The sequence below is a fragment of the Castor canadensis genome, chromosome 3 (genome assembly GCF_047511655.1).
Source record: "Castor canadensis chromosome 3, mCasCan1.hap1v2, whole genome shotgun sequence".
Taxonomy (NCBI): domain Eukaryota; kingdom Metazoa; phylum Chordata; class Mammalia; order Rodentia; family Castoridae; genus Castor; species Castor canadensis.
In genome coordinates, this window is record NC_133388.1 from 190034211 (window position 1) to 190049426 (window position 15216).

Below are 15216 nucleotides of genomic sequence, written 5' to 3' on the forward strand. Positions count from 1 at the left end.
GGAAAATGTCAGTCCTTCTCCTTCCCAGTGTTTCTATGCAGATCAAATGAGGCAATATAAAGAAACCACAGAAAATCAGGCTCATCAAAGGATGGTATCCATCCTGTCTTTCTTCCTGTATTGCCTGTAGGTAGCAAATTCCAGTGTGGAACCAAAAACAGGGACACAGTCTACACTATTCATACTCCTCTCTCAACCCTCCTGGTGAAGGTGTCCTTCTGCCCTTCCATGGGAAGCTTCAATTTTGATAGCACAATAGGGTGCATCTCACCAGAGAACCCCCTGCTTGTTGTCATAGCCAACAACCAACCTGGTCTCATTTGCACCATGATCGGACCTGTGCTCCTCACTTTTCTGACCTTTGCCCATTGTTGGCAAATTGGCTAATCAACCTCCTAAGCACAGTATTGGCATGGTCAAGTTCACCTGCTCCCTACCTTCATGTACTGCTAAAGACCTCTGACCTCCCTAGTAGGGTGCAGGCCTGCATTTGGTGCTTCATGTATGTCCTCTCACATGCTGGGGAACCTCTGCTGTTCCATGTCCATTTCACTGATGAGAAATGTCTATCTAGCACTAAGCAAGCAGCAGCCCCAGGATTCAAACCATGGTCAGTGACCCGAAAATATGGGTTCTTCCTGACCCCAACCACCACTGTACAGGGACATCATGAACACAAAAGCTCAGTACCCATAGACCTGGTCAACAGAATTGAGTGGTTTTACTTTGCAGAGAGTACTGCTTTTAATTTTTTTTTTTTACAATTGAGCCAATAGTTTTAAAAGGAGAGATTTTACATAAAAACTCAGCTTTCCAGCTTCTCTAGAGAAAACCAGGAAAAGGTCTAGACACATTGGCTTTAAGCTTCTGCTGGTGGACATCCTCTAAGCTGAGCCATGCTGAGTTGAATGAGCTGAGCAGTGCTGAGATGAGCCACCCTCCAGTCTGGGGTGGCTGTCCAGTGTGCCCCAATCCCCAATCCCCACTGCACCTCCCTTATTCCCAGCCTCAAGGTGATGTGTATGAGTTAGTGGCACTTGAGGACACCTTTTAAATTCATTATTAAACACCACACCAGGGCACATCTACAGGGCTATTGTGATTCCCACAAGAAAGGTCTCCCCCTTTCATACCTCTCAAAGACCTTGGAGGGATTCAGGGACAGCAGGCAAAGCTCCACTTGGCCAGGTTCTCCCTTTCATAGTTGATTACATTCCTAAGCTTAAGAAGAGTGAGTGTCTGGAGGCAAACCCCAGGGAGGTAGGGCTGGTGGCTTTTCCAAGTGTCCTTTCACTCTCTGCTTTTCCACATCAATGGGCACAGACTCAGATTCAAAGTACTGGGGGGTGCGGAGGATGTCCTCTTCCTGCATGAGGCTACTGCAGTCAATCTACGTGTCTGAGAAAGCACAGGGAAGCAATAGGAACAGCCTGCCATCAGCCAACTTGTCCTGGTCTCCTTGCCTTTAAGGGGGTGTGGAGTTGAAGAGACCACATAGGACATGGCCTTTTCCTAACATGTAAACCTGTTAGGAAGTGGCTACAGTGTTCATTCTTCCCTCCACATGGCCCTTAGAAATTCACAGGCTAGTGAGAATTCCCATGTCAGCCATGGCATGATAAGTGGTGGGGTGCAGTGAGGATGATTGACAGGGACAGTGAGAGGCAAGGTGGGAAGGGAGGCAAGCAGCGTGCAAGATACCAAAAGGATCTGCCAGACACTTCCGGGGACACCTGGGAGAAGGTGATCTAGCTAAGAGGAGCTGAGGCTCCAAGGGTGAGTAGTTGAGGGATGTCAAGGGTGTCTTTAGGCTTATTTTATCTCCTATACTCTGCTGTATAGAGAGGCAATCTATGCTCCCCCTCAACTCCTATCTTGTGCTAGGTGCATTTCAGAAGGAAGTTGGACCTGCAAACAGGACCTCATGAATTAATATCAGCTGTAGTAACCCAAAACACCTGGTTTTGGTAGCTCTGCCAGCAAGAGCTGGCCTTTTTTCCCTTTGGTGGCTGTCACTGGTGAGGATGCTCAGGCTCCATGCTTTGTGCAGTGGGCTTTATAGTGTGGGAAGTGAACTACTGAAGATGCGCAAGTCCAGGGCAAAGGGTTGGGGCATGTATAGAGAATGTAATGTCCCTTATTTCAGATCCCTAAGCTAGGGGACTTGTGAGGTACAGAGCTGAGCCCCTGGCCTGAATGATAGGCTCTTGGCCCTGAAAGCCCCTAAACAGAGCCTCAGAGCACCAGAGCAGAAGGGACAATGCTGATCCTTGAAGAATAATTGGCTCAGTGGGAAGAAAGGTACAGTGGAGGTGTGCAAAAGAGGAAGTGCACAGATAGTGGCTGGGGGATGCAAACAGTGAACTGGAATTGCTGCATGTAAGCACGGAGGTAGGACCCTTTGAGGCAATTGGAGATGAGGTGCAACATGTGTGCAGAGCTTGGGCAGAGAAAAGTGCTTGGACCTCAATGTTAAGGATAGTAGGCATCCCAGGAAGAGCTCTGACTGGGGACCACAGTGTATGAAAACAGGAGAGATGAGGGGAATGGTTGAGCTTTAATGCTCTGGTTTGGAGTTGGGTAGAGCCCAGAGTTAGTTTTATGGATGAGTGTTGCCATTTGATCTAGAGGCTGGAATTCCATGTGGCTTCACAATACAAAGAAGCTGTGGTTAAAGTTACAGAGAGTTGAGCTGACTCCACAACTCCCTGATGATCGAGGGTTGCTATGGTAGGCTCAGGGTGGCACATGGAGGCACAAGAGCATGGGCCAAAAAATTTGTGGGGAAAAGCCTGCCTTGAGTGAAGAAGTAGACCAGATTTTAAACTCCAACTTTTAAGACAGTCTGGGATCTCTGAACCTCTCCCACCTGACCAGGCACTCAATCCTATTGGCTCTAGACTGGCTCTGATCTCACATCATCTGAGAATGTCTTTGACTCTGTCTCTGACTCTTTCATATTCACTGCAGAGGTAGAGGTAAAGGAAGCTGACTCTATCTTCTTCTTTTTCAGCTTTGACAACAGAACTTTTCTCCCCTGTGGACCTAACCCAGGTCATTGTCAATGCAAACCGGTCCCTGCCTAGTCAGCAGCACTGGATTTTTAAACACCTGTTTTCAGCCCAGCAAGCAAATCTGTGGTGCCTTTCTCGTAAGTATCCTTAGATTTCATTGTTTTTCTCCTAGAGCCTAGGCCATCACAGGCCTAGTTCAATAAACTAGAGATACAATAAGAGCAAACTCAGTGGCATAACTCAGAGGTTGCTATACTCTCAGAAGAATAAGACCTAATCCCTGAATTCTAGAAGCACACACTAAATAGTTAATTTCTATTCTGCTCCCAGAACCTGTTACCCATCCATGTTTGCATCCATCCACCCATCCATCCATCCATCCATCTATCCATCTGTCCATCCATCTACCCAACCATCCATCCATCCATCCGTCCATCCACCCACCCACTCACCCACTCAGCAGTTATTGAGTATGTACTATGTTCTGGGCCTTGTGTTTGACTTGTTGATGAAAAACAAGACAGAATCAGCCATGTGCCTTGTCCTCAGGAGCTCATATGTACACCTGGCAAAGACTGACATGGGTGGAGGACAAGGTGGGGTGGTCATTCACAAGGTACAGTTTTTATAAGGTCTCTGGTCTGCAGACTCTCCCTGTCTCTGAGGTAGCCATGGGCAGAGCCAATGGAATGTTATCCTTTCGCTTCCTGTGTTGCTGAATTTGAATCTTACCGTTCATCCTACTTTGGCTCTGCCTTTATTCAGTGTCACAGAGTCTCTCACTCACCAGCCAGCAGGTTTGGGCCTTCCAGACTGGACAATTACAACTCTCTTGGTCATCTACCTTAAGAAGAGTCCCTGCCAGATAATCCTATAGAGGTAACTCCCCTCCATGAACCTCCCAAGGAGTACACACCAACTGCTCTCTTGCCTGTAGGGTGTGTCCAGGAGACTACTTTCTGTCAGCTTGCAGAGATAACAGACAGTACTCCCTTGTACTTTACCTGCTCCCTCTACCCAGAGGCCCAGGTTTGTGATGACATCATGGAGTCCAGCACCAGGGGCTGCAGGTTGATCCTGTCCCACCAGCCAAATGTCCTCTTCCAGAAGAAAGGTGAGTATCTGTGGATACTACATAAAATGATTTCTGATGGGCTTTGTGGTATATCCAGATTACTTCCTGCTTCTTTTGAGAAATAAAATTATACACATTCCTGGTAGAGATGAGAAGCCACTCAGAAACACCTTGAGGTAATTCTGGAGAGCAATCTTCTTTGTAGTCTAGCCTCAGAGAGCCAGCATAAGCCAGTGAGACCTCCATGTAGCCTTATGACATAGAGAACCTCATGAAGAGTGACTTTAACACCATCTGGGTCTATGCTTCTCTTCAAGGACATTAGTGATGCCATATTTTGGGTTTTTTCACCCTCGATGGTCTCTCATCACCCAGATGTTGTCTCCCCTAACTTACTTTTCCATTTTCTTTGCTGAGGCACTTCTCAGGTGTCTGGTGGCCCTTAGGTTCCCATTCGAATGAAGGGAGTTCTTCAGGCCATTGAGAAGCTCTGTTTGGTGGCAGTTGCATGTTGCTCTTTTGGATGATCTAGTTGGGCCGTCCTTTGGAGGTTCCATTCTATCAGTATTTTTACATTCTTCCTCCAGAGGAATCTTGCACCACCTGGCGGGATGCATATACCTGACCCATAGTGGTTCAGGAACCAGATAAGGTTGCAAGATGGGGGGGTCTCAGAGTCACAATGGAGCCTAACTTGAAGGACCCCTTTCTCACTGTGCCATCCATTCCCCCTAGTATTTTGGAGAGCCCCTCTTCTGTCTTCTTTGGGGATAAACTTCCATCTTCTCCATGGAAGGAGGGCACTTGTCATTGATGGAAAGCAGAGGGGCAGTTGGAGACATGATTCTTCTGGAAGAGATTCTCAGTCCATACCTGTGTTTTAGGCCACCTTCTCCCCTAGTCTTGCCCACACTTGAACCTTCTGGGAGTCCAGAGGCATATAGATTTGCTTTGCTTTTTGGTTCTTTCCACAGAAGAGTAAACTGTCTTCTTAGATCTATGGGAGCCAAGTTTTTTTTTCTTTTTTTTATAGAACTGGGGCTTGAACTCAGTCTTCACATTGAGCCACTCCACCAGCTCTTTTTTGTATTGGGTTTTTTTGATATAGGATCTTGCAAACTATTTGCCCCGGGGCTGGCTTTGAACCATTAGCCTTCTGATCTCTGCCTTCTGAGTAGCTAGGATTATGGGCCTGAGCCACCATTGCCCAGCTTCCTACTTTCTTTATCCTCCCAGGTTCATGCTTTTACAAGAATCCCATGACTACTATTTTAGTCAGATTTGAGATGGGAGCTGAGAGTAAATACACAAGTTTAATATGCCATCTGTCATAGAAGCTGTTGGTCTGATTTTTCTTCATATCTCATGTCTTCACAGGTACGATATGTTTCCCTCTAAATGCTATCATTTCTTTCTTCCTCTGTGTAGTTGTACTGAAGGACAGAGTGAAGAACTTTTATACTCGCCTGCCATTCCAAAAGCTGATTGGGATTTCCATTAGAAACAAAGTGCTTATGTCTGAGAAATCCATTTCCAACGGGTAAGCGACCTCTCCCCTACTCCTAATATTTATTATTAAGACTCTCTTCCCTCCACAAAAAAGGTGATACAATAGCAATTAAAGGCAGAAACATAATAAAATAGGAAAGGGAAATAAAAACAAGGAGATAACCATATCTAAAATCCTTGGCTAAAGCAAGTTACTGATATAAAACACCAAATTTAGCTCTTAACCTCCAGTCAGCTGATGGAAAAAAGAGACATAGTAAGCTCTGTCTTGTCAATTAACAAAAATTATCAAGCATGATAATAAACTTGATCCTCAATGTCTCACAGTGCTGTATTCAGAATCAGGCAAGGAAATAGAACTTTTAACAGAACTTAGGCTTACAAGGACATTTTATTTTACTTATTATCTTTAAATTTTATTTACTAATTCATTTATTAGATTAGTTGTTATTTAGTTGTTTTAGTTGAAGGTGGGCTTTCTCTAGCATAGTCTGTGAACCTCACCCTTCAAAATCACCAGGAAAACTTTTTATTAGCCTCATTTCTGGTCTTTCCCTGGACCTACTAAATCAGTGTTCATGGGCTGAGGCTAAAGATTTGGAATTTTAAGGGAGATCCCAGTAATTATTTTGTATTTTAAAATTCCTTGATCCATGAACTGTTAATCTGGGAAGTGCTATCAAGTTATGAAACTACATCATACTGCTGTCATTTATAGTCTTCTTTTGAAAATGAGGTAAAAAGATGATATAAGCAGTTTGTATTGAGATCCTGGACATCACCATGTAGATGGGTGGGGGTAGGACCAGACTCAGCCTGATTTTAGTGCTGGGGAACAGAGCTTTTATCCTGATTCAGGGAAGTGTGGTTAGCTTGAAATGTTTATGGTTCCAGCTGAAGCTTAGCAATAGACTTCCAAGAAAGGAAAAGACATGGTAGGTGGTCAGGGTCCTAGGGGAGAGAATGCCTGGGAGATGGCTTACCAAACTCAGGGCACAGAGGCAGCCAGCATTGGAGAAACTGCCCAGCAGATACAAGCTTTACCCACTGGGATACTACTTGGGTTCAGGGAATGAGAACAGCAAGAATGAGTTGGGGTCCCCATTCTTAAAAGACCAAGAGTTTGTGCAAGCTCTCAAGGAATGAGTGATTATAATTGGTGATGTGGACAGGGCAAGGGACTTAGCTGAGTGCTAGAGCTCTGGTTTGGAGCCAGTGGGCTTATCCTATCATGACTGGTCATAGAAGCCAAGGATGAGGCTTAGTACCAAGGCTGAGAAAAAAGACAAGTGGATTCTAAACAGAAAGAGAGCCTGGCTGAGCTGAGTCAGAAAACAGAAGTGTCTTCCTAGAGTGTGAGTAGTCAATGTTGCAGGATGAGTAAGAGAGGAAGCCAAGGGGAGCAAAACTTAACTGCATACTGCTTAAGCAGTCCCTGGTTGGGTTGCTTTTACTGTAAGCCCATGGGAAATACCACTCCCCTTTTTAGTGATGCCTTCCCTGCCATTTCTGCCTTTCCCAGAGCCCAAAGCCAAGACTTCCTCCTTATCCAAAAGGATTGTAGGAACACATTCAAGATCCAGATCGGCTTGACTTAGAGCCTGGTACATAATAGGCATAGAGTATCTGCTTGAAGTTAGGTAGGTAAGAAGGAAGGAAACACAATATTCTTACAAAAAGAGTAGAATTTTGTTTTCAGAAAGATTCTCAAAGCTAGGTCACTCTCAAACACTGACCAAAGCACTCACACTTCGGATAGTTACAAAGAAAGCTGGTACCCAAAAGTAGGAATGACTATATCTCAGAGGCCCCCTCTAGTAGTAGGTAGGTCCTAGGCCCTCACCAAAGCCATCATGACCATTCTTTCTCTTCTGATGCCAGGTTCTTTGAATGTGAACGGCTGTGTGATGCAGACCCATGTTGCTCCGGCTTTGGCTTTCTAAATGTTTCCCAATTAAAAGGTAATAATGGTTAGCAACATCCTCTTCCCTGGAGACAGCATTTTACAATGTAGAAAACACATTTCCATCTGTGATCTTATCTTGTCTTTAGCATTCCTTCAAGGAATGTGGGATGTTGCGGTCTAGGGGCCTGGGAACTCTTGATTGTGAGTGACCCGGCTTCTTGGCAAATTGAATAAAGAATCGGATAAAAAGCACAGAAGTAGCACGTAGAGTACAGATTTACTGCATGCAGAAATACACTCCCACAAAGGACGAGAGAGGGCCCGAGCAAAGAAACTCAAGGTCCTTATTGTTCTGTTTGTGTTGTAATTTAAGGCCAAAGTTGAGCTTGGCTGGGGGGAGAAGGAAGGGCTGGAAGGGGCTAAGAGGGGAGCCCCTCTTATGATTGACAGCTTTGCTTGACAGGAGAGTGTCATATAACTTATTTTTGACCTTGCATGTGTCTACTCATGATGCATTTTGTAATAATTGCATGCATGAGATGCAAATCATATGTATGAAGTTTGAAGTGGTGGTGTGTGTGGGGGGGGTTGTCTCAAAAGGTCATCTGAGGACAAGTTACCCACTCCCTAGTACATGCGATAGTTTTGGAGTTTTCCCTTCTGGGCAAATATCCTCCTTTATCATGGAGTGGCAGCCACTCCATGACGGCCAAAAAGAGGTTCCGAGGACATTCCCAACCAGATACTTCCTGAAGGCGGCATGTCCTAGATAGGACTTGGGGCATGTCCACAATAGAACTTTGATTAGCACCTATTTACCCCTTCTTAGTCAACCTCCACTTCCCTGTCTTCCTGCCTAAAGGAGAGGTGACCCTCATTCACAAGTAGGGAAGTAGGGACTCATCCATACAACATCTCAGACACTACTCCTTGTCCATGACCTTATATACAGTTCTACCTGATTCTAGTATCCTTCTTTCCACTCAAGCTTCCCTTAGTTGTCTGTTGCTCAACTTTCAGAATTCTGGCCAGATGCTGTGATGGTATAAACTTTGGATACCTCCCCCTGATATGTGTTCAACACTTGGTTCAATTTCTTACTAGTGATGTGATTCTGGCTGAGTCACTTAGAATCTCATGAGCCTTAACTTCCTTGTCTACAGATAGGAATGCACATGCTAGTTTCCTCACCAGGACCAAGTGAAGTGACTTAACCAGAGTCCAGCACAGCTCAGCTCTGGTGCATGATAGGCAAGTTCACTTTCATGGTCTTGGCTATGTCTTGCTCTAGGAGGAGAGGTCACCTGCCTAACTCTGAACAGCATGGGGATTCAAATGTGCAGTGAGGAAAATGGAGCCTCCTGGCATATTTTGGACTGTGGTTCTCTGGACACTGAGGTCCATACTTATCCCTTTGGATGGTACCAGAAGCCTGGTAAGCAACCTATTCCTAATAGCTGTGTAGAGAACTTTAATTAATTGTGTACCAACCCTGCACTAGGATGACATCCTTGAGTTGGGAAGTAGATTTTTCAGGATTTACTGGGTTCCAGCAACAGACATTGATTTCATTTAACTTAAGCAGAAAGGAAGTATATTGGGAGATTCCTCATTGACCCAAAGGAACGATGACTAACTAGAGCTCAGTAAAGATAAAACTGGATCAGCTCCATAGAAGTGCTTAGCAAGAGCAAATGGCCAACTTCTTCTATGTGACAGGGGTTGCTTATTGTATCCAAGCTTTAATTTCAAGGGAAAGTTTGCGCCAGTGTGGGCTATGACACCACCTACTGCCAGAGGGAAGATAGGACAACTTGAGTGGCAGTTTCAACAAACGTGGACACCAGGGAAGGGGAAGTTCCCCCAAAGTATGGTTAAGGTCCTGATGCTTGACAGCCAAAGTCCACAGATATCCACGTGGATAGATTCCCTGGGTCTTTTTACCTTGTCAGTTAATCAGGATGATGTAATGTTGCCATCTCAAGGAATGAGAGGTGTACATACAATTAGGATTTCGGTACAGGCTGTGTTGGCCCAGGGTGACTCCTGAAGGCAGATGTGTTTAAAGTGCATATATCTTAGCACCTTTAGTTGCTCCATCTGAAATCAATGAAGGGCAAATAAATGCCCTTCATGGTGCAGTGGAGACACCTCTAGGTGCACATGAATAAATGTTAGTGTCTCCCAGTTCTGCTGTCTACTAGGGTCTTGCCTTTAGGAAACTCATACCTCTTCTCAGTTTCTTCACTGATGAAACAATGAAGAATAAGGCTCACTGGGGTCCCATTGCCTCTTGCGTCCTGGGTGTTTATGAGGTGACTGCATTGCTGCACGGAAACTAGAGAAGACTGGACATCTGCCTGAGGGTCTAGAAGCAAACTCAAAAAGTTGTCCCAACCCCAAAGGCTGAAACCGCGGTCTCAGGGAGAGTCCAAGGGAGTCTTCCTCCTCACTCTTGAAGTGAGTGTAGAACGGGCTGGCCCTACCTGCACTTCCCTGCACACTAGTCATAGGATGTGCAAGAAGTCCTGGAGAGCCGCACCCTGAGCTCCACATCACCCAGCACATCACTTTGCTCAGAGGGAGGAGAGAATTGACATTCTTCATGTGTCTACTGTGGCAGACACCTGCTGGGTCGACATGGGCCATCACTTAGTCCAGAGTCCCCCCAGTGAGTAGGTATCATTTCCTCTGTTTTCAGAGGAGAAGACAAACATGTAGCATGGCAGGTGTCAGCCCAAGCACCTGGCTAGTGAGATGCAGAGTTGATTGTGAGCCTAAGGCTTCTGACCCCAAACTCCTTCCTGTTACTGGAACCAGTGAGGCTCCAGAGCGGTCCAAAAGGGAGGAGACCTCTACCTGACTCTTGGGTATTGATGTTGCTAAAGAATGATTTTAGGACACTTTGAAATAGAGATCAAGAAAATTTATCAGTAAAGCAAGGTAAAAAGGATGGCACACACTCAGACATGGATGTGGGTACACCCAAGATGAGGCACACTGAGTGTCTGACATCAGGGCTACAAATGGTGAAAAAGTGGGTTGGCATTTGGTTTAAATTTGTCTTAGGATAAGTGCCCCCCTTTGTTCTGGACAGTTAATACATTCACTCACTCTTGCTCTTACACTGTTTTGACATCAGTGGGGCCCGAGATCTGGTCAGGTAACTAAATTTGTATCTGTGTGAAATAGATGTCTGTGTTTTTTGATTATCGGTGAAACAAAGGAGGGGGTTTGCCAGATGCTCCTTTGAAGACAGGTGTTCTTCCTTTTTTCCTTTGCAGACACTTTTGAGATCAAAGCAGTCATTTAACCAAATGTTTGGTCCCAGGATATGTCTTTCTTTAAGATATTCTTCCTCAGTTCCTAGAGCATGGTAATCATTTGGAAAAGGGGACAAGTGGGCAAGATCCAAGGTCAGAGGGAGAGAGCTGCTTTTTTTTAAAAAAAAAAAATATATATATATATATACACATATATATATACATTATATATATATACATATATATACACATATATATATGTATATATATGTATATATATATGTTGCATTTTAGTGAGGGAGTATGAAGCTTAAGGCAAAGAAAGCAGTGTCTGTGCTTTTTAGTCAAGCTATTCACTAATGCAATGCTTATCTCAGGATTCCCGACTCCCATGTCTCTTTTCCCCTGGTTTGTCCTGCCCTTGCTCCTATAAGATGATGTCTCCTGGAAGGTATTTAAGTGAGTGAGTGTTAAAATGTCTAGGCACCTCGGCTGGGCAAAGTTTTTCTTTCAACTCAATTGATTGATGAATTGAAGAATAAGAAGAAAAAGAAAAAGACTAACAAACTAGCACACCAACTGCTTTGTGGTTTGGCCTCTAGTTAGAGCCACATTCTAACTGAAAGGTCTACCTTGGGGTCTGGGCCAGGTTCTGGTTCTTCAGCCTGGCTTGGGAGCCTATGTGTTCTTCCACTTCATGGCAGATTGTCTTGGAGTTAATGATTTCCAGGCCGGGTGAATCTTCCTGCCCTGTTGTCTGCCTCAGTATCCTGTGACTTGATTTCAAGTCACTCTCTTGGCTTTGTCATTTCTTTTAACATCTTGAATTATTTTAGGAAAAATGTTGGAGTTGCATGATGAAGTGACCTCCGTGGATTTCTATTTAGGGAGGAATGTTCTGTATATAATGGTCTCCAGGCTTTACCTCACAGGCTAGGGAGGAAAGAGATGGGCCTACGACTTCAGCCCTCAAGGACAACTGTGGCTTTCACCCGAGAACCTACCTGCCTGCCTGTCCTCTTACCGCCTCACCCCACCAGAGTCTGGGAAATGCCATTTTCCATCTTCATATGACTCATGGAAGAGCTGGGTAGAAAGAGGCTTAAGTAGTAATTCATTTGTTCAGAAGTATAATGGAAATCAGACCAGAATGTTGCAACATCTTGACAGGAGTTGGCAAGGAAAGGGACCCAAGGTGCTCCTTGCCCCGCTCATTCCAACTACTCTGATTCTTTTTATCTGACTGCCCACACTGCTAACTTTTTCCAACACATACTCTGTGCGGTCAGAGGACTAAGGAGTTTTGATCAGAAACCACAGAACAGGGAATGAAAATTCACAGAGGGGTTTTCATTCAACAAACATTGCCTAAGCATCTGCTGTGTTATAACCTTAGCCTCCGTCCATGGGGCTCTTACTGCATGGCTACATGCCAAGTGTTTCATAAGCAGTATCTCATTTAATCCTCACGTACAGTGAAGATGAGCAAACAGGCTCAGGAAGGTTGAATCATTTACCCAAGGTCACAGAGCAGGTGGATGGCAGATTTTGGTCTTGGACCCAGATCATTCTGACTCTAAATCGCTATGGTATATGGCTAAGTGTGAAGGAGACATGGTCTGCCCTCTAAGCACTCACAGTCTAAGATGGAGGTGACTGGGCTCTCGCGTGGTGAGGCTACACGCTTTGAAACTTTACTGTTTATATGGCTCATACAACATGCTAAGCACCAAGAACTGAGAGGCTAACAAAACATGGTTGTTTCTCTTAGATACCCACAGCCTAGGGAGGAAGGCATGAGCATATGTAAGTGACTAGAGGGTAGCAGACTGAGTACTAGAGTGAGCCTTATGCATACAGTGCTGTGGGAATAAGAAATGAACTCTGCTGGGAGTCATGGATGTCTGCTGCAGAAATGCACCCCCCCCCTTTGGCTTCTAAAGTCACATCCTGCAAGTTCCTTTGCCCACTGGCATGGAGCTGGCCATGCAGGCAGCCTGTCACACTGTGTACTGTCTGCTTTCAGAGGCTGAGTACAAGGGAAAGAAAAGAAACACACTATAATGACATTGTCTTTCATCTTCCACCCCTGGATAGAAACCACCTCAGCACGCACAAGGCTTATGACATTCTGGAGTGAGTGACCAGCATCACTCTTGGTCAGAGCAGAACTTTTCCCTTAAGTGGTCTCTATCAGCAGTGGGACGAGGAAGTCTTAGACTATGGTTCATCTCCTCTTAAGGCCTAGACAGAAAAAAAGAAAGCTTGCTTATGGAGGCGTGCTGAATAAAATAGCCTGTTCTTCCTGTGGGTCATGGTTGAGCAGCACAAAACCATCTTTTGAATCATGATATATTTTGAGCCAAAGCATCTTCAGTGACTGAACCTTATGCACTAACATTCTGTTAGATTTTCTTTTCCCTAGTGAACAAAGCCACACCAGCAGATGTTGGAGAATCCTAGCCACTGTTGTGGCTACCTTTCTTCCTACCCTGTCTTTGTGTTAGCCACACACATGTACCATCGCAGGGAATTACTCTACCGGCTAGGGAAGGCCCCAGAGGAAGGGTGCTGGGCTGACCCCTGAAGGGTGTCCTCAGGCAGTCCTCACACATGAGGGGTAAACTTCACAAGCAATTCTGATGAGATCTATCAGCTATAGACTGGTCTTGCTGCAAATCCATGGTTTGGATCATTTAGTGTATTGACACCTATATTAACTGTGAGCCATTAACACTAGGTCCCTGTTGCTGAGGAACTGCCACTAGAAGTGACACTCATGAGTTCCTCCTATGTGTTCAGCACTTTGGAGGCATGAGGGATAATGGTCTGACCCATGAAACAGACATGAAATAAAACAGCCTGAGCACTCTTACTGTATGTTAGCCACAACACTGTGGTGCTTCTCTGGGTCAGTGTGTACTTCCTGTGTGGTGGGAATACTTCCTACCCCATACTGAAGAGATGAGCACTCTTTCTGTGACCACAGAACCACAGGAGTGTGGCTTGTACCACTGTGGAGGGGGGATGTCTAGAGTATGAAAGGGGACAAAGGGGGGTGTCTGGTGTATGAAAGGGGATGAATGAAATGACTCTAGGAAAGAATTGGCCTAAGATAAAGGGAGAGGGTGAAGGAGCAATGAGTCCACTGTCTGCAGCAGGCACGGGGTTACAGAAATGAGGGAGGCATGTTTCTACCCTCATCTCACAACCTCAGTATAGACATGCACATCAGCCATTGCATCTAATCCTCCTTACCATGGCTGGGGTCACCTAATAAAGGACAGAGCTGAGTCTGCCAGTGTCTAGAAGGAAAGGTCACAAACCCAGATCAGGAAGGCACTAAGAGGGGCCTCCAAAGACCCTGTGGTGACAGGCCTTCTGACCTTGCTGTCCTAAGTGAAAAGGAAGCTCCATGTGTCTCAGCACAGACCTGCAGAGGCACAGGCTAAGTGACTGTGGATGCAAATGAGGTTGTCAGCAGCCTTTCTGGGCAGCAGATCCTAGAACTGTAACACCTCATGTTTAGAAGACCAGATGAGTATGGAGGGGACTAGTCACTCTGTGTCAGCAGCGCTCTGAGCCTAAGGCTTCCAGAAGGGGCAGGTAGGGGCCCTAGGGCCCTCTGCTCTTAAAGAGGACTAGGCCACCCCTTCCTCTTTGCAGCTGTGCCCAACCTCCAGCGGGGGCAGCGGGGGGGCAGGGCTTTGCTTTGTCCACATAGCCAAATGTGACTTCTAAAAAGGAAACTCCCCACAGTTCCTCTCTTCTGTTAAGCAAATGTACTTGGACCCTGTCTTAGTTCTAGACACAGGAATGGAACCTGGAAAGGAAGTGGCAAGTCCTTCTAACAAAGCCTCACTGTGACTCATGTGCACATAGCACCATCATCACATCACATAGGCAGCTCCCACACCAGCCAGCCACGGGGACTCATATTCTTCCTGCATTTTTGCACTAGCCTGGGCAAGGGGGCACTGGTTCTGACACCCAGGTGGCACTGGGCTGGCTCTTTTTCACTCACACTTCTAATACCAAATGTGTGGATTTTTGTGCCCCATACCAGCCAGTTCTCGAACTCTCTAGACACCAATTGGGTGTTCCATGATTCCATTCAATTCCAATGCTAAGTGCCTGCAGCTAAAGGCAGAACCCAAAACTTGGGTGCACTGACCTCCACAGTGCATGCTACCTACCTTCACAAGCTGTGGGCTCCTGTTCTTCAGAACAGATGGCTATCGATGGGATTTCCATAAGCCCCTCATGAAATTCGTTAGTTTCTAGAGTGGCTCAAAAAACTCAGGGAAATATTTAGTTACTATTACTTATTTTTTATGAAAGGTGCAACATGGGTGGAGTGTGGCTTAGAGGTAGAGCACTTGCCTAGGATGTATGAGACCCTGGGTTCTATTTCCAGCACAGCAAAAAAGACAAGGTGTGACTCAGTTG

The 15216-nt window shown here is 45.5% G+C and overlaps 1 protein-coding gene across 1 annotated transcript in view; it reads left to right on the forward strand.

The window, feature by feature from the left end:
* The window catches only part of Tg (thyroglobulin), a 222818-nt gene that overhangs the window by 79069 nt on the left and 128533 nt on the right, over positions 1 to 15216 (forward strand). The window contains exons 30-34 of the mRNA XM_074069262.1: positions 3014 to 3151; positions 3952 to 4128; positions 5518 to 5629; positions 7480 to 7559; positions 8796 to 8939. Of these exons, the coding sequence (XP_073925363.1) occupies positions 3014 to 3151; positions 3952 to 4128; positions 5518 to 5629; positions 7480 to 7559; positions 8796 to 8939 (651 nt within the window). The remainder of the gene's footprint in view (positions 1 to 3013; positions 3152 to 3951; positions 4129 to 5517; positions 5630 to 7479; positions 7560 to 8795; positions 8940 to 15216) is intronic.